This window comes from Macrobrachium rosenbergii, chromosome 27, assembly GCF_040412425.1.
Source record: "Macrobrachium rosenbergii isolate ZJJX-2024 chromosome 27, ASM4041242v1, whole genome shotgun sequence".
NCBI classification, from domain to species: domain Eukaryota; kingdom Metazoa; phylum Arthropoda; class Malacostraca; order Decapoda; family Palaemonidae; genus Macrobrachium; species Macrobrachium rosenbergii.
In genome coordinates this window covers 22,856,867-22,882,008 of record NC_089767.1, presented here as the reverse complement: position 1 = coordinate 22,882,008, position 25,142 = coordinate 22,856,867, and the positions used below count along the sequence as shown (strand labels likewise).

Sequence of the window (25,142 nt, the reverse complement as noted above, 5' to 3'; positions counted from 1 at the left end):
AAAGACGAATCTCTTTAGTGAAACGTTTAGTAGACCAGTTGTTTAGAGACTGATATTTTAATAGACCGACAGCTTTCCTTCACACACACGTGCAAGTATTTCACGCAAGCAAGATACCCAATTCCTTGATTAAATTGTTACACACAGAAAATCAACAATTATATCAATAAACTGTGTCATTTGCAAAAGTTAAAAACAGACTTTCTAACACCCGAACTGTGATCCTACTTCAGCGTTTACATAAACTCTGATTGGGAACAATTCAACACCGTTCAGGTGTTAGAAAGTCCGCTTTGAACCTTTACAAAAAATACAATTCATTTATTGATATAATCGTGGATATTTAACAGACAAAACTACTTTACAAAGATACATTAGTTCGAAATAGACTGAATGGAGAAACGCTAACCTTTAATTATTATGTATGACGACATATTTGTGGAATGCATTCCTTGAATGTTAACTACGCAATTGTATGTCCCGCTGTCCTTCAGTGTGACGTTTCTGACGCGAAGGTAATTCGTGTAAAACATGTGTGACTGAAGAGGGTGGTGTTTTGTTGTCTGACTAGTCCTCTGGAAGAGTAAAAATTATACTGTATGTATACATATATATATATCAACATGGCTTTCGTCGTTCATAGGACTATATATATATATATATATATATATATATATATATATATATATATATATATATATATATATATATATATATATTTGGTTTTCATCGATCATAGGAAGAGAATAGCATGTAACAAAAAACGAGAGAATAATCTCTCTCTCTCTCTCTCTCTCTCTCTCTCTCTCTCTCTCTCTGAATACTCACGGTATCTCTCACGGGCTGAATCCAGGTGAAAGTGGGTTCCGTGTGGTAGTTATCTAAAATTCTGCAGTGGAGTTCCATGTCGTAACCCACCACTGGATATGTGTTCATGCTGATGTTCAGCCACGGCCGTTTCGGAGGTCCCAGAACTGAATAAATTTTAGATACATTGTAGTGATTTTTGAAAGTGATAAATTATCTTTCTTCAGTGTAGTTTCTTTTGTTCGCTTATTTCACTCAAAGTTTAGACAGATTCATTTATCCGGAGAGATGTCACTCAAAAGTTGAATTGTGCCTTCAGTTATATAGCACTGCAAAATCCATACACACACACGTATGTATGTATGTATATATATATATATATATATATATATATATATATATATATATATATATATATATATATATATATATATATATATATATATATATATTATATACATGTGTGTGTGTATACATAGATATGTGTATATATATGTATATTATATTTATATTTAAGATTATATATATATATATATATATATATATATATATATATATATATATATATATATATATATATGTATATAAAAGAAATGTAAATGAAACCAGTTCGTGATTGCAAGGGTGAAATCCTCACCTTCCACTTTGAATTCCTTCTTCCCTTCTTCTTCGTGAATTTTGCACAGATAGTCCCCCCTGTGTTCCTTCGTCAGGTTTCGGAGAACGAAGCCCACCCTGGGGTCCTCCAAAGGACCTTGGTGGATTTCCTAAAATGAAGATAACAAGTGACTTTCGGCACTGAAGTTATTGAGTAGGATTTGAAGGTCAGAAGTTGAAGGTTTATAAACTTCAGTGTTAATAATTTATTTTAACGTAAAATCTTTGCGATAAATGTTACAAACTTGAACGTTAAATTTTAAAGTATTTATGGTTCAAGAAACATCTTGACACTAAAGGTTAAAAGCAAATTTTAAAAACTTTAAATTAAAATGAATTGTTAGCATTACAGTTTAAAGGTATATAGTTAAAGACTAAAATTTTAAAATTTGAAAGATAAGAGTAAATTGATGAGCTGTCAAAAGTTACAAGGTTAACTGAAAAGGTTAAGGTGAAGTTCGGGGTTAAAATTTACAAGCTTTTGTTTAAATATGAAGTGTTAGCAATTATGGTTAAAACGTAAGATGTAAAGTTTAAAGGCATATAGTTAAAGGCCGCAATGTTAAATTTTGCAAGATAAGAGTAAATTGATAATTCATTAAGAGTTATAAATTTAACAGGAAAGGTTAAGACTGAGAACTGGAAGTTAAATATACGATGTTAAAGTTAAAAGCAATTACTGTATTACAAGTAAAATGTCAAATTTAAATTTTTAAGTGTTATTAGTTAAAGCTGAAATTTAACCGTGAAAAAGCGAAAGTTAAAGATTAATTAGAGGTTAACGGTTAAAACTGTAAAAGCTGATGAATTTAAAGGTTAATGGATCAAGCTGTTGGTAAATTATAAGTTGTAGTTAATAAGTTGAGGACAAAGCATAAACGACAAAGGTTCAATGTCAAAGAACAGCCTGTTAATCATAGGTTAATGTAGACATCAGGTAAAGGTTATGTATTGTCCGTTATAAGCCAAAGGGCAAAATTAAGTCATGTTTCACTGACTGAGGATTAAATGTCATATGTTGTGGCTCATAGGCTAATAAAGTATTAAGGTATAGGTTTAGGACTGGGTATTTTCGCTGGTTAAATGTTGTAGATTTTATGACGCATTAAAGATTATAATTCATGTCTCACAATTAAATATAACAGGTCAAAGTTCAAAGGATAAAACCCTTAACAGTTTAAAGTTACATATCTATGCTGAAACTGTATAGGTTCATGTTGAAGTGATTTTTCACTGCCCAGCGGTTCAGTGTCACAATTAATCATTTTAAATACCATGATTCAAAATTCTAATTACCATAGATTTTATGGGTTGAAATGAAGGTTATATCTTTTGGCTTAAAAGTTAAAAACTATAAGTTATTTGGTATATGTTACTGGTTAAAATTCATGTACAAGTAGAACGATATGGATACATATCAACTACGAATCACAAAATATGTGTTTTGCAGTCTCTAGGCTAAAAATGGCAATTAGCGGTTATAATTTATAAGTTAACTGATGAAGTGAAAGTTCATGTCATAATTTAAATTCCAAAGAATACGGATAAAACTTATAAAAAAAAAAAAACTTAGGTTGTTGATCATAAAATCAAAGATTAGCGTGAAGTAAAACATGAAAGATTACAAACAATTCCATTCCTTACCTTTCCATCATGTTCAACAACAACTGTGAGATTGGGGTGGGTAGGTCTGCAATCCAGTACAACTTGATCGCCCTCTTTCCCTCTTATTTGGGCATCTTTCTCACTGACTTCCAGTTCAGCAAACTCATTGTATTGAGCTGCAGAGAAAAGCATAGTCGACTTCATCAAGAATAATTACTGAATTTGAGGATTTCGGTTTAATTGTGAATTTCACTATCAAGGCTTAACTGGAAAAGTGCCCAGATTTTACCAAAATTTATGAAAATTTGGCTATGAAGCCCAGCACTGCGGCGTTTTCAGCCCAGTCAGTGCCTTGGACAGTGAAACGAAGGGAGTTGGAGTGGATGGACAATAAGATGGGGGAAAGGAAGCTGGAACAGAGGTAAAGTAAAAGGCTAAAAAGTGGGTGCAGTTAGGAAATGCCTACAGTTGACCACGAGAGATGCACTGACGACCCTCTACCATACAGGAAAGAGTGCCGTGATGAAATAAAAGATAATTACTGCTGAAAGAAAGGATATCTGAAGTTAATTAACGATCATAAACATTTCCTTAAAAAAAAACTTATACGTGTCAATGAGACTTGTGAATTGAGCAAAGTAGATATCTATGGCAGTGTGATCTTGTAGCCAAAGAAAGTTATAAGGGAAGTTGTTAAGGGAAGAATTGATACTTACAAAAAAGGTAGACATAAGTACCGGCCGATGCCCCTAGGTCACTAAGGCTAGTGTTCTCATAATGACAGTAGTAATGACCCTGGCTGTCAGTGCTGTCTAGCTGAAATGTAATAGGCTGAAGGTCATTCAGTGGTCATCTGAAATGTATCCATCTCTGTCTTTGCGCTAAATTTAACATGTATCAGAACTTGTCTCTAACTATTGTTTACCTAATAAACATGTCCGGGATACGTCTCATACCTGTAATTTGGACACGTGGGTTTCGCCAACTTTATCATGTTGGATCTTTTCTTGGAGTTTCTGAAATACAGAAGACAAACAATGCATTCAAAACTTCTTAAGTTATAAGAAACTGAAACAAATACTTCTGAAGCAATACCACAGAAAGAGCAATTTTCTTGAAGAAGTACCTTATGAGAGCAATTTTTTTTTTTTTTTTTTTGCATATTGACAACTCATAGCTTCTGGGGAAGAGACTAAGACAAAATTATTGGAATGAGAAGTGAAAAGGAGGGTGGGTCAGGTTTATATAGAATAATATAGATAACGTCTTATTTATGTGAAACATTATTTGATTAGTCCCTCCAGAGAATGGAGAAGCTGCCAGAGACAGATATTTGTAAAGCATCATGATATACGTCATGGTTCCTTCCACATTTTGGAGGTCAGAATAATGCCCGCATCTAATCTAGGTCTGATGGTAACAAGAAGAAGAAGAAGAAGGGGAAAAAAAGACAAAAGAACATATATAACCTGGAAGAAAAAAGGAATGTGGAAGAGAATTCTGAACTCTACAGCAGTTACTAAACCTATCAATCCCAGTATTGCTGATATACAATAAATAAATAAATGTGTGAATTAAAACCATCACAGGTTTTATGGCTTTTCCTGCCTTTCATTTAAAGTTAGGTCAAATTTACGGTACCGATTAAAATAACGAAGTATAATATAAAGCTGATTTACAAGTAAACAATGTGTAATGTAAAACAATAATTACGTAAAACAATAAAAATGATGTCAAGAAAGTTAGCTATTAAAAGCCATGATCCGTTTTTAAAATGTGCCACTTATCCTTGACCCACAGTGAGCGAGAACACTATTACTGTACGCATGCGCGCGGTCTAACGAAGAAAGACTCACATATTTACAAGTAAACTGTGTGTATTGTAAAACAGTACGAGTGCTGTCAAAAGAGTTAGCCAGTAAAAGACAAGCTCCGTTTTTAAAACGTGCCACTTGTCCTTTTGACCCACAGTGAACGTAACCATTACGACAGGGCGCGTGCGCATGCGCAGCTCTGCCGAAGAGAAAGGAGACTCACAATTTCACGGTCGTGATACTTTAACGTCCAGACGAGTTTCTTGTCTCCCTCACAAACCAACGTCGCATTTTCATGTGCAAAAAGCTCTTTCTCCTGTTTGGTTCTCGGAGGCTTGACGCCCGTCTGACCTCGGACTGCTGAAATGAAAAGGAGTTGGTTGCTTTACGGCGTTTCTATGGGTCTTTCCACTGGCGGCTTTTTTGAAGTGCAACTATCCAGCACAGCACAACTGTAATCTTGAGAAAGAAGGGTACTTTATATAATTTAGTTTTTTCCTTCCATTGGAAGCTTTTTTGCAATGCATAAACCCAGTACTCCACAATCATAATCATGAGAAAAGGGACTGTATATTGTAGGCCTATAGTTTCTGAAGGTGAGTACTGTAATTAGCCAGTAATCCACAATCATAATTATGGGAATGGGTACTACATATTGTATAGTTTTTCAGAGTGGGGACTATAATCAGAAGGGAATTAACCTGTGTGCAGAATTCAAAGAGAAACATAATTTAATAAATTAACCACTACTGTAACCCTTAGCAACAATACCGGTTAATCAGAAGTGTTAAAGCTGATCAATGACAGATTCAAGTTACAGTAATCATTTTCAGGGAAGGCGTCCTTAGGCATAATGACTTTTTTATCCATCCCTGCCTTTCCCCACCAACCGTAAACAGCTAACAAAGCCATTTGAAAGTGCCACTGATAAACAAAAGATCTTTTGGATTTTACTGGTCAACGTAGCTTCCGAATTTATTTATAAAACAGAAGATAAGAACATTCATATCTGGGTCTTACCTGTGAAACTTGACCCAACAAGCAATAAAATGAAGATTTCCAGTTCCCTCATTCTGAAGTAGGGATCGTTTTTTCACCATGGAGAACCTGTAAAATAAATAAAGAATAATTTAGTCCGGATCAAGTCAAGATTAGCGAACCCAATCGCAGCAGGGTTCGCTATTCTTTACAAGGAGATTATTAGGTTCGTTATTCTTTACATGGGAATAATCGGGTTCGCTGTTCGAGACACATGAACACTTTGGTGCCAGACATTTGATTCCCTAGGGGCTAGTAATAAACAAGGCGAAACAGTGTAGATGAATCACTGTTTCGCCGTGTTTAGTACTAGCCCTCATGTGGACTATATAGTTCGGACCGGAAAGGGTTGGCCATTCTCTACACGGGGATCATTGGGTTCGCTGTTCTTGACATGGAGTTGTTGGGTTCGCTATAATCTTGACATGATCCCGTAGTCCTAAGGACATTATGAAGTTTTGATTATGAAGAAGTCTTTTTTTTTTTTACTTTCCTCGTTAAATCGTGCAAAGAAATAACCTCCAACGTTTTTGTAAGAAAATGAACGATGTGATGCATATACAAGTTCAGAGTTCTTGCGTATTTTCAATTACAAAACAACAATGTCATTACAAGAAATAAACCCTATTTTCTTCTTCTTTTTTTTTGCGTTTCTCTTCTATGCTTCGTCTACACCTTTTGTACTTACGGATCCATTTATCTAATAGTAAATTTATTCGCCCTTCATATACAAGTACGCAATAATGAAAATGGTTCTCCTTTCTCATCTTGAAAGCTTTGAAAACAACCCAAGATTCAGCAGGTTCCATGAGCCTTTTCTGCAGGCGTGGGGAGCCGCTTATACTGTGGAAAATTTCTACACAATGGCTTTAACCACAAGCCAGTAAAGTATGAACATGGGCGTTGGAGGCAGGAAATGGAGACGAGCTCTGGCTTCCCTTCGAAAAGCCTTGAGTGGTGGAATCTGTTTTCGAGTTAAATTATTATTATTATTATTATTATTATTATTATTATTATTATTATTATTATTATTATTATTATTATTATTATATAAAATACTTTAACCAGACCACTGAGCAGACTAAAGGTTCAAGATCTTTAGTCATACGTGCTTTACGAGTCTTGAACTACAGTTTGAAGACTTTTATTTCATTGTTGACGCTGCTTTCGTACCGGAGTATAGAAATAATAAATCTAGATATATCAGAGAAAAAAAACACCCCAGTCTGATCGGCAAAGCTGACAACGGCTGCGGTTGGAAACGTTTCCGAGCAACACGTACGGCTGTTTTCTTTTGAATTCGTTCGTCTTTGGCTTTGTTTGCTTATGAGCGTTGATGGTTCGTTGACATCCTTTCTTGTGCTTATTAAATTGCATTAAATTGCGCTTTGTGTATTAAATTGTATTTGGTTATACACATGTGAACTTATAAATACCTGTCTTCATGTTAGAATGAAGAAGAGAAATTAGGAGGAGAAATATTCTACGTGTTGCAAAGAGAGAATGGGATGGACGGAAAGAAAACGAAACTAAGGTTTTGTCGAATGCCTAATAAGACCTTCAGTTTGTCTTTGTCTTTTCTGTACAGTACTGTATCTCCAAATATGGATTGGAGATATTGTACGCAAATGAATACAGAATGCAATCGTGAAAAATAAGATTGAAAATAAAGGTGATGAGAATAAAACAACAGAAATTCACCAGTCTTGATGGAAAATTAGTATTGATAGACTACAAGTTCACACATTCGCAGGATGATTGATAGGCACCAGATTAAAGGATCAAAGGGAGGGAGAGACTAGGAAAGTGTGAAATATGCTCACTACTCCATTTTTCACATAACAAACACAATATATTTCCAAACTTTCAGGAAATAATAGGAGTGGTAAAATGGCAGCTTTATGAGCGCGTCATTGCCTCCTGAATAGCAACTCATCAAGAATAGATATCAGTGTGCAACACGCTAAGAATATTAAAAATAAATAAGTAAATAAATTCAGGTAAATACATCGTAGGCTTAAAAATGAGTCCGAGTCGGACAAAAAATGATCAAAAGCTGAGGGAATAGCAGAAGCAATAACAATTCGTCACACTCTCCCTCATGCCATTGGATTAATTGAGGTGAATGGCTGTTTGATTGTCTCAGATATGGATGTGGTAACGCAACGATATCTTTCCATCAGAATTTTTTTCTCTCTCTCTCTCTACCTTTTCTATCTCTTTGATAGGAAGTTTGTTTTTCCACAATTTTCATTCATACTAGGAAACTACAACTACCAGTAGGCCTAGTTTTACCACGTACTTTTACTGCTAGTAGCAGAAAAGAATTCTGACGATTTTTGGAAAACAGTCACTCAGCAAAAAGTAGTTGTTGTCATGTGAAGATACTTGAAGACTGTGTGTGAATTAGCTTTAGTTTATGTTCTATGTGCCTGTTTATTTTACTACCAACTGGGGGTCTTATTACTTGAAGTTGATTTAGAAGTAGGTCCCTCTTTTCAAGGCCAGTGCACACTTTAAGCATAGGCCTATTCGGTTGATCCGAATATTCGACGTCTGACTGAGCCACTCGAATTTATGATTTTATCAGAGAAAAATAAATCGTTTTTGTGTAGCTATATTAACCTCCGATAGTCTACAAAGTCACAATGACCTGAGACTGCAGTACATTACCACTTAGAGTTCAGGAGAGACTGTTCGAAGAGTGGCTTTCGTTGAGAATTAAAGATGTTTCATGAAAAAAAGACGTTATTGTTATAACCTAACATACGTATATGACTAGTGAATTAGGATTTCACAGTTTCACTTTACTCATTGTATATAAATAACAATGACTTCAATTCCAATTCACCAGAACAAAAATAAATAAAAACAGATGAATTTGAATAGATATACGTAACAAACAGTAATAAATAAATAAATGGACACATAGATATAGATAAAATTTTAAATATTCATGAATGAATAAACAAAATAGGTAAATAAATACAATAGTTAAATTTAATTCAAAAAACGAAATTAATACATAGCAAACATAAAAAAAACAGAAAAATAATGAAATAAGTAAACAAATATAAACTAAACCAAAAGAAGATAAGAAGTTAAATCAAAATTATGAATGTAAAATTGAAACAAAAAATCTACAAATAAAGTAATACATAAATATATAAAATATAATAAATCAATACATTTAAGTCAAACTAATGAATAAATAAAAAGAACTGTATAACAAAGTTGATAAAATATATAGAAAATAAATAATAACACAAATGAAAATGAGTTTATGATTGAAATAAGAGAAATAGATGTAAAAATGTTAATAAAAATTAATAATCATAAATTAAAACTAATCAGTGGATAACTACATAGTAGTATTGATGGTGTCAGTATGAAGGTAGAGCAAAATTCTGGGTTGCATTCCTCACAAGAAGAGGCTGACACGAGAATAATTCTGCACCTGACTGATATTAGTAAATCGTTCTTCTTGTGGAGTTTTCACAGAGAATAAAAACAAACTGTTTTATTTGACAATGGAGCAAGTAACCAGAGGCATCTTGTTGATGTGAAAAAAGTTTCTCAAAAAACTGGGATTGAAATGTGCGATGCATTGACATCCTTACATGCTTATACAGGGTGTGATAAAGCTAGCGCTTTTGTCAGAAAGGGGAAATTATTGCCATTAAGACTTTTGAAAAAGTATCGACAATTTTTAGGTACATTCAGAAACCTTGGAAAAACACCATATATATAGGAAAAAACAATCCTTGAACTTGACCATTTCACTTGCCTCGTGTATACAGAAATTTTAATGAAACATCGGTAAGCAAGCAAGCTAAGGCATAAAATATTCCTACAGCGCTTCATCCCACCATCAGGGATTCTTTCCTTGATATATGAGTTGGTAGAACTGTAGGGTAGCTCCGCGTCGCCGACGGCACTATAACTTGACTTTTTCTACAGTTTTTTGGTTGCTAATTATGAATTTACCTTTCATTTTTGGCGCTCGAGTCTAATTAACCTGTAATTAACCCCGAAGTCCATCCAACAAGGGGTTTCCATACGCGATCTTCACAAGACAGAGCACGGGTACGTCTGTTTTGAACGGTTCATATCCCGTCCGGCAAGTGCAATAACTTGTTAACGTATGGATACCCAACCGCCACCCCCCGCCCCCGCCCCTGGGCCAGTACTAAACACGGCGAAGGGACATTCCATTTGGCCGACAACAAACAGATGCACCGTCAGTATCAGAACCCCTAAAAGTGTAGAAAAAACTAGTTGAAAAGGTAAAAACAAGCGCGGAGCTAATATGTAGAATTACCTATGAGTTTGTTACCTCCATGCCAGACGTCATTAACAGAATAAGGAACAAGGCAAATGGACAGCATCCTGATATGCCCCCTCCTAATTGACATGGCTGATGCAAGTCGACGACGATTTGCAGTTTATTTGGTGTAGCGGCTCTTTAATGCCACGATAATTAATAGACATATTTGAGGAGGAGGAGGAGGGTCATTCTGAAGTAGAGGCTGAAAACTTTTTAGACTTTTCATGAAGAGGAAAACTTGTGAGACACTAAATATGGTTCCTTTCTCTATTTTCTGTTAGTATTTGTTTTATTTCAAATTGCTAAAATACTACTCCTATTTTTTTTCATACGATGGGCATTGGACTTGCTGATCAAGAATTTCTTTTTCCAGATGTGAGAGAGATAGTAAACGAACAAGAGGTTTTTTCCTGCTTATCAATATCCTCGTTAAAAGGACTTTTTTTTTTTTTTTGCACATTAGACGATAATCACTGATTTTTATTTCGCACTCTGGATTGACGGGTAACTTGTTAAGAATTATAAGATAAATTGTAAAGTCAAAAGAAATTATGAATAGGCCTATATATCAAATACGTACTGAAATGATGAACTTTGTCTCTAGTATTTCAAAGCCACCGAGATCATAATGGTAAACAAAGAGATTTTGATTCTATAGATTTCAAAAATAAAAAATAAAAAAATTACAAAAAGTCCCGTGAGTGGGGGAGGGGGTTAGGGGAAGGACGTGTAATGCTGCCTCTCAGTCTGATGTTCGTCTAGCTGACTACAAGATCGCTGCTGACATTTTTTTTTACCGCACCCGTTTACTCCTTCATGTAGCTCGTTATATATGAAATATATCACAGGAAACTGAAATCTCAAAACATTATGGTTTTATTATTGTCTCTTTACGGAAAAATATAGAGCAAATGCAATTATCTAGTTTTCTTTCAAAATGAAAAAATCAGCATTTATTTAATTTACAATATTATATATTAGTTTTACGGTGAAATAAATAAAACCACTGAATTCATCATACATCAAAATACATATATATTCATGCACAACTAATCAAAATTAGCATAAAATTATGATCATAATCGATGAACTCTCCCAGAAATTGTTGGATACCCTTTAAGTTACATAGTTTAGAGCCCGTAGATCCAAAATCTGCCCGTTTACCATTTCACCTTTTGGGTGTTTTGGTTAAATAAAAACAAAATACGAAACACTTAAAAAAAATTTAAAATTGCGGATTTTCACATGGCGTTGATATCATAGCGCCATGTGAAAATACGCAATTTTTTTTAAATGTTTCGAATTTTGGTTCTATTTAACCAAAAACACCCTAGAAGTGAAACAGTTAAATGGGCAGATTTTGGACCTGTGGATTCTAGAGTCTAGACTATGTAGCTTAAAGAGTATCCAACAATTTCTGAGAGGGTTCAACCTTCAACGACTATAATAATTCATGGTCAGTTGCTCACTCCGGTAATCTGAGTAGAGCAATCTAAAAATGATGAAGGTTAGGAATTTGCTGTGGATGAGATACCGCATTTAGTGATATAAAACCTCGACGATCACTAGCTATCTTTACCCGAGTGGTTTCAACGTATAAAGAATTTCTATACCAAATTCAGCTAAAATTCAGAGCTAATCATTAGTTTTTAATATCTTATTCAGGAGGCTTTAATTTTGTACTTCTTTTGATAAAGGAACAGGAATCGTGCAAAAAAGGAAATTTAAAAAGCGAGAATAAGAGTCAATGGCGGAGGCAAAGGCTTCATCAGAGATGGGTCATCGCAGGACGTGTCCCCTGTGCCAGGTAAGCTAGAATTTCTCTCTGTCTCCGTCCACGTTGGAAGCATAGAGCGTCAATAACATGGAGTGGCGATCTCCCTGCCGAGCGTGTAGCCTCGGGCGGCTATAGTGAAAGTCCGGCAGTATGTAGACGTTTAGGATACTGTCTGTGCCACCATTTTTTTCCAGCTTTAGACATCAAAGGCAGCGTTTGAGTTGTTTACAGAAATGCACATCACCATTCGTGGTTTCTCAACGAAATTCCAAAACGGCACACTTGGGGAGAATGTTTCAGGACGACGCGACCAAACGTAGAAAACTCCTATTGTTGCATTCTAAATAAAAACAGCTGTTATTTTTATTTGTAGCAAATCCTTTCTGTGTCAAAATGTCATACTTTTAGCGTGGTATTGTAGCACATAATGCAATGGCGACTTCAGTTTTGAAATCGCAACATCATTCATCTTATATATGCCACATCATATAAGTAAAAGCGAGCTTGTCCGATATTGAAAAGGTTTAGTAGTAAGGTGTGCAGGATACTGGTTGTATCGACAAGTCTCGTCTTTTAAACATGTTGTTATGAGTATTTTAGGGCGACTTCACCAAATCCTAGAAAACTGCTATTACTCTTATCAACATGAAAAATATTCGTTCTTTTTTAAATGTATGTTATCATCGAACCTTATGTCTCATACTTAAAATTCGTAATAGCAAGAGAATGAAATTTGGTAGCCTGGGCTAGACCTATACCATCAAATTATTCATTTGGCAAGGTGCTACCTATCATTTAAACCTTTCTCTAAGTACAACTTGTTTTCGAATGTATAAAAATAATTTCTCTATGACAAAAGTAGTCGAACCATCACGGCAAGAAAAAGTAGCCTTTAAGAATGGTAACAGAAAGGAAAAGAATCTTAAGCTAGCAAGTGCTAGGCCCCGAACCCATGTAAAAGAAAAAAAAAAAGTCACATTAATCTTTCCTACATAGTGACCCCCAAAGGTTTTCCCCCGGTATGTATCCACCTTTGCAGCGTGTTTAGTACAAGGCCGTGGGGATTACCCTAAAAACAAAAAAAAAAAGGCTGTAAATATCATAGAGGCAACAACCCCCAGAAATACTAGTCCTAGATAACGGCCCTCGAAAGCTTTTGGGGGTCACTATTTAGGAAAGATGCAAAACGTTTTCTGTTTTATTACTGTAAAATTGCCACCATAAACTAATGTGACTTTTCTTCTGTGACTTTATTAAGGGCCACTTAGGCCCCTTGGCTACGGATTCTGCATGTATTTTTATTATTCATTATCCCAAACAATTCAAAATTACTTTATGACATCTTTATTTAACAATTCTTTCTCAGTATCATTCCAAAGAAATGACTGCTAGCTTTAACTTTCGTCGGTTTTGTTTACAAGATGCCGAGCATGGTAGGTATGCGCTGCAATCTATATATTTTCAAAATCTTTCACAAGTGAAAATTAATTCAGAAACATACTGATTAAAGTACATGATTCTTTTATGCAAAATTCTGTACTTCATATAAAAATTTTAGGCGCTTTCTTTTTTTGTTATTTTTATTTATAGTTATTTTTTAGCATAATGAATACTGACTGCTTAAAAAGGGACTGAATTTTTCTAATCAGAGTATATTTAACTTTCAAATATATGAGATTACAGATTAGAAGACAAAATTATTAACTGCAACTACAATACACCTCAGAAATAGAAATATTTCTGAATATATTTTACAGTGATGTTTAATTAACCTGTAAAAAATAACATATCTTACAACAATTAAACAAGAGGTGAAAAAAAGCAAAGCTGCCTTAGTGCTTAATCTCTACAGTAGAGTACTGTGTGCTGGACCGAGACTTTCAATATGGCCTCCCGAGGTCATACGCTCGGCAGGAAGATCAGCCACTCAATGTTTTTGACGCTCTATGGTGTGAGCTCGGGCGGCCACATTGAGAGTCCCGGCACAGCAAAACAGTTCTTTCTATAGCCCTGCAGTACCACCTGGGGGTACAGTTGTACCCCATGGTTGGAAAACGTTCTTGTATCTCGGCACCAGTTGGCACTATAATCACATCATGTTGTGTAGTTTCCTTTTCTGGACTGGACTCTCATCCTTTGCTACTCCGACTGAGTCTACGTCGTTACTGCTTCTCGCTGAGATATAGTACATGGGGTACACTCAGACCCCAAGGTAGCAGAATCGTAGTGTGTCAACAGATTTGTTACTTTTACAGATATCGTAAGTAAAGTTTACTTTTTCTGTTCTTGTATACATAATATATATAGGTATATATAATCATGAAGCTACAAATGTCGTTCAATTCCCGCAGGGGGAAATATATCCTGGGCCATATTTCCCCTGGGGGGAATTTCGGACAGGGGGGAAATACAGACTGTTACACCTGAAAGGTTAATTTGACTTTTTTTCCCATGGCTTTTTACCTGTGACTTTTTTTTTTGCCTGGATTCGTTTCGTTGACAGTGCATCCGATTGGAAGTGAATTCAGTTTGACATTCAGGGGATCTGTGTGCGTATTAAACAGGTAGGTATGGAGAGAGAATGTCCCCTTGCCGGAGCCCGTTTAGGGAGCCGAAGTGTACGACAATGCGTTATCCCATTTGACACAGAATTGTTGTGAGGAGAACCAGCAATATAAAATGCCAGCTAGATATAAAGGTGTGCCTCTTTTGTGCAGCTCCCGATAGTTTACTCTGTCAAATGCTTTTCCCACATCTATACAAAACATAGGAAAACAGGAGTGGCTGATGATGGGTAATAGTTCATCAATTCTTTCAGGATGTAGGCTACTGTAGATTCAGGTGTTGGTTGAGTGGTTTCCTTTAAATCCGAACTGGTTGTCAGTAGTGCGTAGAAAGGGGAGACGTCTCACTAGAAGAACAGACCCAAGTATCTTTGACGCAATTGTAGTAATTGCAACCGGGCGATAATTGCCAGGGTCAGCTGCATCCATTAGCTTGTTTTTGATCAATGGTATTAAGTAAACTGAGCGTAGGGAGTCTGGGAGAAACTGGTAAATCATGCACGCATTGAATAGGACAGCTAGCAAAATGTAAATTATTGGGTGGCAGAATTTGAAAGCTTCTGCAGGAAGACCATCGCAGCCGGGCGATTTATTATTAGGTAAGTTGTTTATGGCATCGCTGATGTCGCCTGGTTTAATGCGACCGGCGAAATGAAACTGAATGTTATCAGTAAGGAGGTTATCTACACCCCCTCGGGAGTCTTGATCGTTTATGCAATTAAGAATAGCGCTGAAGTGATCGCCCCACATTCTTGTGATAGCCTCGTCGCCGACGATTTCTCTTACTCTCTGTCATAGCTTCTTAGTTTTGGGAATTATGGATTGAATGTCATTCCTAAGACTAGGGTAATCGCCAGATTTTAATTTTCTAGACATTGCATCATCTCTTAGTTGCTTTTCATTTATTCTGCAGTGCTTAAGCGCAAGTTTGAATTGCGCTCCCGCCTGTCTCGTTAGCAATGCAGTGTCCTTCCCTCGGGCTACCATTTTGCCTCCAAGTTATAAACATTTCTCGTGAATGTGTATGCAGAACTTTCCTATTACAAAACTGACTATACCCTAGTTTTAGAAAATGACACCAGAGACCCCAACCTATGATTTCCTCCAGAAACCCAAGTCATTCCAGCCAGGTAGGCCTACATTACGAGAGTTGCCTTGGCGAAATCTAATGGTATCCCTGCCGGAGGCAAGCACAGTGGAAATTATATTCGAACAGAATTCTTTCAGAGATGCTAAAATGCAACTTTTCAATTTTGTATGACTTTTCATGCCATGTGTTTCCGCAATTTGTATCTAGTATTCTCTCCTTTATAGGCATTCGTATATGTATGTTATTATATTTATAGGATACGCAACCCATCAAAACTATATTCAGTAGTATCTATGTCAGTAAGACTGGAGTTTATTCCAAAACCTGAAAATCGAAAATCTTCGACATATTTTTTAAAAGTTTCCACAGAAAGAATGTTCATCTTCATATAACTCAGTGCTCAACCAGATTCGACTTCATTCAACTGATGATTCCCCCCCTAGTTTAAATAATGCATGCTTGAAAATTAACAAATTTCACCTAGTTAAGAAAAATGATAGGTGGCAAAACTTAATCAAACCCTTTTGATCAAGGCGAAAAAAGGATAAAATTCAATTTAGTTGACGAGACAAAAAAGAAAACAGGTCAATGGATAAAACTGCCTTTTTGAAAGCGATGTTCGATCCATCACAGGCGAAAGCGTACGCGGAAGAGCCGGAATTGACAACTCTGGGTCACCGGAAGTTGTCCAAAGCATTTGAGACAGGTGACGGTCCTGAGCCATACACTGAAGACGCAAGTGCTTTCTCTAACCTCTTTTTCACCTGTTGACGACTTAGGCTTTCTATCTACTTATCAAATTAGTGTTGTGTATCAAAAAGAATAATAAAATGTATCAACTTAGTGTTGTATATCAAAAAGAATACTAAAATGTATCAAATTAGTGTTGTGTATCAAAAAGAATAATAAAATGTATAAAATTAGTGCTCTGTACCAAAAATAATAAAATAATGTATCAAATTAGTGTTGTGTATAAAAAAGAATAAAGAAATGCATCAAATTAGTGTTGTGTATCAATAAGAATAATGAAATATGTCATTTGTTTTTGGTAACCAGTTTTATGTGAGACTAACGGGACATTTACCTTTAGGCGTCTAGAATTTATGATAAAAATTAATTTGAAAAGCACAGAAAATATAAACTGCAAATGAAACAAACTTCTACAAAGAATCGAACTGTTTATTGCCAAAATTTAATTTCGTGGATAAAATTGTTCCTTCTCTGTTCAGTCAACAGTTTGCGATTATAGTGTGACTGAACCCACTGATCCGTTTACCAAGTTTACAGTTGGGTATCACGAGGCATTTCCAAAAATATTTGACTAATATACAGTATATATATACATATGTATGTATATATAAATACAAATGTATATATATATATGTCTATATATATGTATATATATATATATATATATATATATATATATATATATATATATATATATATATATATATATATATATATATATATATATATATATATATATATATATATATCCATCATTGTTTTATACTGTATATATAGGCTACATACTGGGCTCTAATATAGATAGCCAATACAGCCTATTCAAGTAGAATTATCAGCTAGTTTTGTTTCAGTCCATCATTGTTTTATCCCGTACTGTTTGAATCTAAAGCTACTTAAAGGTTTACAGATCACTAATGTCTAATGAGGAGCTGAGGAATGGGAGACGTCACTGCACTTTGGTATACAAGGGTCTAACCGGACTTGCATAATGTACGATCAGCACCTCTAGACCCGTGAGAGATCTGGCGAGGGAAGACATAGGCTACCGACGACTTGCAGACTAACCCTTTTGCTTCCTCTGACCCCATCCCTAGCTCACCGAGTCCCGTGAAAATCTATCAGACCTGAGCGGAAATTGAACTTGGGACCATACCTATCAATGGATGGTTGCCGGTGACGCAATTCAGAAACCAAGACTCTTGACCAACAGCATAGCTTCTTCAAGGCAGGAGGTATTCGTGACAACCCCCGTTTTATTAATAATTAATCACACCCTCTGCAAGAAAAATATGTTTCGAAGGACTTTTGGTTAGGAAAGGAAAGCGAGGTATCCCCTCTGAGCATTAGCCGGTGAACAAATCTTAGCTAATTGCCACAAGAAATGTGAAGACAGTGACAACAAGTGTTTAGGCAAGGAGCTGATATGTACAATCACTCAAAAAAGTTTTGCAACATACTTCAAAAGTTTTCGGACAAACAGCTTATAATAGCGACATCTGGCGCTATTTGGCAACTCAGTTGTAAGCGCGTGAAACAACTGAACACTAGTGGTGGGTCCGAGAAATTACCTGTAGTTTCCCTTAAACAGGGCTTTTTCTGATACTGCTTACTGTTGTCATATTTTACTTAATTAAAGGATGTTACTATAATACTTCAGAGGTCATCGCTGTTCTTATGCTTTAATATTTTCATCTCCAACTGCCATCACTATCGTTGTTTTATCTCCTTCATATGTGTGAACTTTGTAGACATAGGCCTATGACTGTTACAAGTTGAACTATTAGTCTTATTAACATCAACAAATACGACTTTTGTAAAGATTTGCTTCACATTATTATTAATTAAATTTTTGAATGACTAATCCTATGTATATTGTGAACTAGTGAAACTTAGTATAAAATATACTGAACTAGACTAACAGATTTCACGTCTATTTTTGTAATACATAGAATATAATCGCACACACACATACATACATACATACATACATACATACATACATATATATATATATATATATATATATATATATATATATATATATATATATATATATATATATATATAATGCCATTATCATGTGTAATTTCTCATTTCTTTCATTGCTACTTAGGCCTATCATTTTGATGCCCCTTATGAAGTTAACTGAATATATAACGCCTATGTTTGTATTTCTTATTATCTAAGTTTCTAAAGAATTAAAATTAGCTAGAAGTTCAACATTAATTTAGTTAATGCTAAATGCCAGCAGTGAAGAAGACTACCATGCTCATCAGTGGAAAATGTCTCCTCCTCATCTCAAAAGATGACTCGTACAGCAATCATCGGCCACTGGATATATTATAATGCAAACCCTAGCATCTATTCTTTGTGTTTCGCTGATATGAAGTGTTCTTGACAGGAGTATGATGAAATAATATCTTGGTCTCATGTAGCCTGTTACGGATGGTTTGAGCAGCCACTTGAAGGGAGAGCGTAACGTTCTCTCTTTATATCAAAATCGGTTGTCAGGGAGGAGTTAGGCGGAGCTCCTTAAGTGATCATCCGATGATGATCTTTAACAGTAGTGCAACAATGGGGTTGTCCTCCAGTTTTTACAATGAATTTATCATGTTTCTCGTTTCTCTGTTGTTGTATCCTCTATACATGGTTGTTTTATTTACGCTAAGCTGCCGAGCAATATCTACAATAGAAACATTAGTCTTAGTCTTATGCAAGCTACTGATTGTGGTGCGGCTTAGTCTATTGCCCATCTTATCGGTGCAAGTGACGAGACAGCTTAAACTTTTCCTGCCTGAATGTGGAGTCACACGATAACATACGACGTTATGAGATTTTTTCTTTTCTGTTTTTGACAACGATAATGGTTGAATTCTTTCTTTTTTTATTTATAAATAATTTCATTGATGGTTATTCAATATTATTTATTAGTCTATAAGCTTTTATCTGGATTTGAGATATAGTTTCTTCTTTGACTCTTTTGCCCAATCATCTGAAGTGAAATTTTTCAAAATGTTTCGTCATTTTTCGTAATATGGATTTTTCACTCACCATTCTTTTTTTATATTGTTAACCGTATGATTAATAACTAAAATCGAATAAGAAAATTACATTTCCTTGTGAATATCAAAAGAACAAATTACTGTTAGGTGAACGAAAACTTCTGGAACATGTTGCAAAACATTTTTGAGTGACTGTACATACATAAGGAAGCACATTAGATGTTTCGGTGATCTGGGTCTACAACAGCAGCCAAACTTGTTTCATGTCTTGATCTTTAAGTTTTATCTAGGTATTCTTTTCGTCGTGAGGAGAGGTCGAACATGAGCGGGTAAGCGGGACATAGGCCTAAAGGATGTCTTTTACATTTGACAAATGTGAACCACTCAAAAAATATTTGTCGTTTAATGCCACTTGCTGCCTGTTTACGTGGATCATTAAGTATCTAATTGTTATTTAGTCATTCACTATATTCATTGTTAAAATATAGGCAAAAGTATATTCCGATGGGTTACTTCATCATCCTGTAAACGAAAATTGCAAAAGCCAAAAGGTTTATCCATGGCATTTCGAGCGAAATATTAAAAGCTCATAAAAGAATTAATGCTTGTCGAAGAAGGAGCTTAGGTTCATGTATATTTTCTTTAAGTATTTTACATACCAGTCTTCATTATTAACAAAGTTTGTCATCATCTTTTTTTATTCTCTTCAAACAACAATATTACATCCACACCAAAGAGCAACAATTTAAGTTGGACGGTGATCGCAGTGGGGTATTAGCAAAGACTGTTAACTCCAAGAATTAGCAGCGATATCCTAAAATTAATTAGTTCTATTTCCTTTTTTAGACAGTCTATGAACAGCTCATTTCTCTCTCTCTCTCTCTCTCTCTCTCTCTCTCTCTCTCTCTCTCTCTCTCTCTCTCTCTCTCTCTCTCTCTCTAGTGAATTGTAGGAGTGCTGCAAAAGTCCAACAGCCAACGATATTTCAATGCTCCTTAATCCGTCGAATTTGATAAGGTTATAAGTATAGCCTCTAGTATATCTGAAGTATAGTATACCCAGTTTCTCTATCGAATAACGTTCACATCCGTTCCAGTTTTAAGTAAGTTAAGCGTTTTCTTATATGCATTTTTAACCTCTCAGAATAATTTTGCGACTTCATGTTTGTGAGAAATGTTTCCAAGAGAACGTAAACATTTTACATTTTTTTCCCAAGGGTGACATTTTCATTAGATACAATGTCCGTGTGACTCAGCACCGGTCATCAGCGATGATAGCGATAAACCTTGCAATAATAATGACCGTTGTCAAGAATTTTGACGCTATAGTTTGTCTCTATTATTAATGTAGCGCCTGTGCTTATCACGAAAAAGGTAATAATAATTTAGACTATGCTTCTAGTGTAACTGTTGTCTTTCATAGTTACGGGTTCCACTAAAATGATTTAGACCTTAGTCTAACGTCCCATTAATTTCTTCAGCGAAGTTTTATGAGGGAAATACCTCAGGATAATTCACACTGAAGCTCCTGCACTGCATAATGGGTCTATACTTTCACATTTTAATCTAACAATAATTAAATGGAAACGCAGGGCTAAGCAGCAGAATTTCAGAAAAGAGACAGACAATACTAAAACTTTGCTTTTGAATTCCGGGAAGTGGTAAATGTACTGGATTTTAGGAAAAGCCATGGTTGGCAACCAGACATGTTCTGCTAGGTCCAAGAAAACAACATAATACTGATAAAAGCTTGACGGATTGAACATAGATACCGACGTGACCAGTGTCACAGGAAACAGCTGTTGTGAGTAACCATTATACTTTGTCCAAACTCAAGCATGAAAATTATTCTGAGGGACTTGCTTTGTGACGGAGCAGGAGTCGTGGAATTGAAGAGCATTATGTTCTGCTAATTTCCTTTCAGCAATGAGTTGCATTTTCATCTCAGCGGAAATGTTTCCTGCACTTGCAACACATGGCAGATTACTATGACCTTTGCTTCTATCCAGAACCGTTGCTGTTTCCGTGAATCTGTTCAGCAAAGAGTGTAGGTATGGTTTTGAAATAGGCTTAGGTATACTTAAACCCCCTCCCGACTGAATATCAAGTATAAAGTCCCACTGATAATCGTAAATACAAATTTGATGCTCCAGCTATGGTTCACCTGGTATTAAATGCAGGGGAGTCATTTCAGATTTTTGTTGGGGGGGCCAAAGACAGTTTGGCCGGCGAAGCGAGCCTAATCAGCTGAGTTTTTTTAATTTTATTTTGAGCTATTTTATGTGTTTTTGAAGCCACGTGAGCAAGGTTTTTCAGCAAAAATTATATACTCCCACTATTATATGTTTTATCTCATCATCACTGGTAGCTAGTAGACAGACAAAGATCAAGAAACATAATATTTCAGAGAAATTTTATATATTTATGATTGCACATTTAAAGAGAAAACATGCCGTTACTTCTTGGGGCTTGGGGGTGAGGGGGCCAAGTTGAGGCTTTTGGGGGGGCAACTTGGGTCTTGGGGGGACAAGTTGAGTCTTGAGGGGGCAGTTGACCCCAGCGCCCGCCCCAATGACGCCCCTGATTAAATGGAAGAATACTAAGTTTTGCTGAAACGACAATAATTGGCAACAATTTTCACCACCCTGTATTTGGAGCAGCCATTGTTAAATAAATTTCCAGAACAAAGGTTCACCACAGATAGTAAAAAAAAATCTGTTTGTGAGTAGAGAAAAAGATATCCCTGACATTTTGGTGGTTATCTCTGTGATAGGACTGTTTCCTGTGTAAGAACTACGAGTACTCTGCCGTGGCCAAAAGAACACAAGTAATTTAAAATTATAAAAAAAATAGTCACACAGCAGTGTCACGTCTATTCTCAGCATATATTATATTTTCGACGCTGTAAGACAACCACAAAGAATGATAGACTTTAAAAAGCGTAAGAAGTGTAGGGGTGTATACGTCATTACTTTATCCACAGTAGAATAACAAGACCTCAGATTATCTAGATTCAGAAGTAGATAGATTGTGGTCTAGGACGGGAAGCCAAGGATTAGCGGAAGCGCTTACGTTAACGATAAGAAATTTTGGGGGAATCCGCTACTTTTGCTGTGAAGCACAAAGTGACCTCCCTTGAAAGTTTCGCCTTATCTTCTTCTACCAAGAAGTCAGTTACGTAAATATTTGTTATATAGCGTTCAGCATGAAATATATACTAATATATATATATATATATATATATATATATATATATATATATATATATATATATATAGATAGATAGATATAGATAGATAGATAGATAGACAGATATTTATAGCGGCAGAGAGAAAGAAAGAGGCTAGGAAATCTAAGGCAGTAGTGACATCGAAAGGGATGACGAGGTGACAACGCCACAAGCGAATCACAACGACATTGAAAATTATTCTTCAAAGACCTGCAGATAAGACTCAGAGCTGTGACGCTAGAAAAATAAATAAATAAATAAATAAACAAATGCATAAATAAAACCCTTGAATATTGTAGGTAACACACGTAGCATGTACTCTCGCAACATTTTAAACAACAGAACAAGGTCGAACGTTAAGACTAGATGACATATGGCATTTTATTGCCGGATGTGATGGTGGTATGACGTCAGTGTAAAGGCAGATAAGGCTGAAATCTGAAGACAGGTGTCTTTTAGACTTCAAACTTAGGGTAAATCATTTGTCAACCACATTTATATTAAGGAAAACGTAAATGATCAAACTGGCCGAAAACTACAGAGAAGAGAAGCCTTTTAGTTTGGTCACTGTAACTATCATATTTTTATTCGGTGTTCAGATCTTGTATGATTATTATTTCTGATTCGACCTTATTTGCAAGACCTTATCTCAATAATCTGCCGCTACATTTATTCGAAGATTTGCTTTGGCTCCTTGAAATACCCAACAGAATTTGTATGAACACATCACACACGTATGATAAAAGAATTCTGCCTACATAAAATAATGTAAAATTATTTTGAACACTGATAGTGCACAGTAGAACAGTAAAACGAGATTTTACTGACGTTTACAGACTCACACACATATATATATATATATATATATATATATATATATATATATATATATATATATATATATATATATATATATATATATATATATATGTATATGTTTATATATATATTATATATATATATGTACTCTATGTATGCATGTATATATGTACATATATATGCATGTGTATATATATATATATATATATATATATATATATATATATATATATATATATATATATATTTATAACCCACATAAACGAAAGGATAATGATCACGGCCACATTCTCACTTAAGCCATTAAATCCCTGTGCATAAAACTTCTACAACACCAGCTGCTTCATACAACTACACAGGAGGCTTACAAGTAGTACGTCCAAGGCAACTTTCACACCATACACTCATCTCATTTAAATGTGTTTATATATAAAGGACACGGATCCATAACATTTTGGAACATTAGACGCATGGCTGTTAGGAAACATTAATGAATTAGTCGCATATTTTTATCTAATTTATTAGGCCTATGATGTCATTTCAACCCGAGACTGATGGGGCGTTTAGAAATCTATCACTATAAATACGCGTATTTAGAAAAGCGTTTTTCTAGGCGAGTCTTGGTGGCCATAGGAATGCATCAGTCAGGGGATGTGTGGTTTGGCCAGGCAATTTTTACTGAATTCTGTTTTTATTTCTCTATGTTTTTATATAGAACACTCGGCAATTCCCACACATTCGTATTGCACATTATTCTTGCATATATACGAACGTACAACGTTTTCTTTACGAAAATGGCATTACCTACCAGAAAGCATATGCTGGAATTCTTCCTTGGCGTTGAACCGCTTCCCTAGCGCTCTTCTCCTCTCCTGACTTCCTAGATTCACAGTTCCGCGCAGTCTAATAAGACTGTACAAAACACTCACAAGAGCGGTTGGTCTAACTGGGCGAAAAACTGCATGTCTTTGGACGCTGCTGAACGGAGCTCTGAGTCTGACACGCGTATGTGGTGACGGGCAATGACTTTCACACTACGCATACTCAGCTCTCTTATCTATATGAAGCGCCGATCCTACCCCTGACTGTTGTTTATTCGTTCTCTCTCTCTCTCTCTCTCTCTCTCTCTCTCTCTCTCTCTCTCTCTCTCTCTCGGGCGCGCGCGCGCGGTTCGCTCTTAGACCAACATGCATTTTTTCGTTATTTGGAACAAATGTGAATGGGTGTAAGATGTATTAATCATGTTATATTTTCTAACATTATTGTATATCTGAAATACGATGATTACCACAAGTTGCTTATAAGTAATCTGTAGTCTAATAAAAGTTAGGGTTAGTTTTATTTGAGTTCGAAATTCTTTATCATGATTAATACAGACATTTTGACAAGTAAAACAGGGTAAACTTCATGTTTTTTTTTTTTTTTCACATTAAAATGGCTCTTATCAAAGAATTTTGAGATACTGGAATAGGTATGTCATGTTTTCCAAGCCAAACATTACTGTACACTGTTCTGTTAACCTTCAGGTGTAGTTTTTCTATAGACTTAATGCCGGCAGATTCTTCTGCATAATTTACAGCAAGACGTCAGAGTTTATCTCCTTTATACTATCTTCCTAGCAGTATGTGAACAGCTGAAGTGAGAGAAAATTAACCACTGTATTA

The 25,142-nt window shown here is 35.4% G+C and overlaps 1 protein-coding gene across 3 annotated transcripts in view; it reads right to left on the bottom strand.

The window, feature by feature from the left end:
* LOC136853494 (vascular endothelial growth factor receptor kdr-like) overlaps positions 1-24,582 on the bottom strand; it is a 43,417-nt gene extending 18,835 nt beyond the window's left edge. Inside the window, exons 1-9 of one of the 3 annotated variants that reach the window (XM_067129147.1) lie at positions 24,287-24,582; positions 5,904-5,990; positions 5,107-5,342; positions 4,026-4,085; positions 3,786-3,885; positions 3,109-3,245; positions 1,445-1,574; positions 829-974; positions 410-575 (exon numbers count right to left, since the gene is read on the bottom strand). In XM_067129147.1, the coding sequence (XP_066985248.1) occupies positions 410-575; positions 829-936 (274 nt within the window). In that variant the 5' untranslated portion in view covers positions 937-974; positions 1,445-1,574; positions 3,109-3,245; ... (3 more) ...; positions 5,904-5,990; positions 24,287-24,582. The remainder of the gene's footprint in view (positions 1-409; positions 576-828; positions 975-1,444; positions 1,575-3,108; positions 3,246-3,785; positions 3,886-4,025; positions 4,086-5,106; positions 5,343-5,903; positions 5,991-24,286) is intronic. The other 2 variants (XM_067129144.1, XM_067129146.1) reach the window with 2 other exon arrangements.
* Positions 24,583-25,142: the final 560 nt, after the last annotated feature.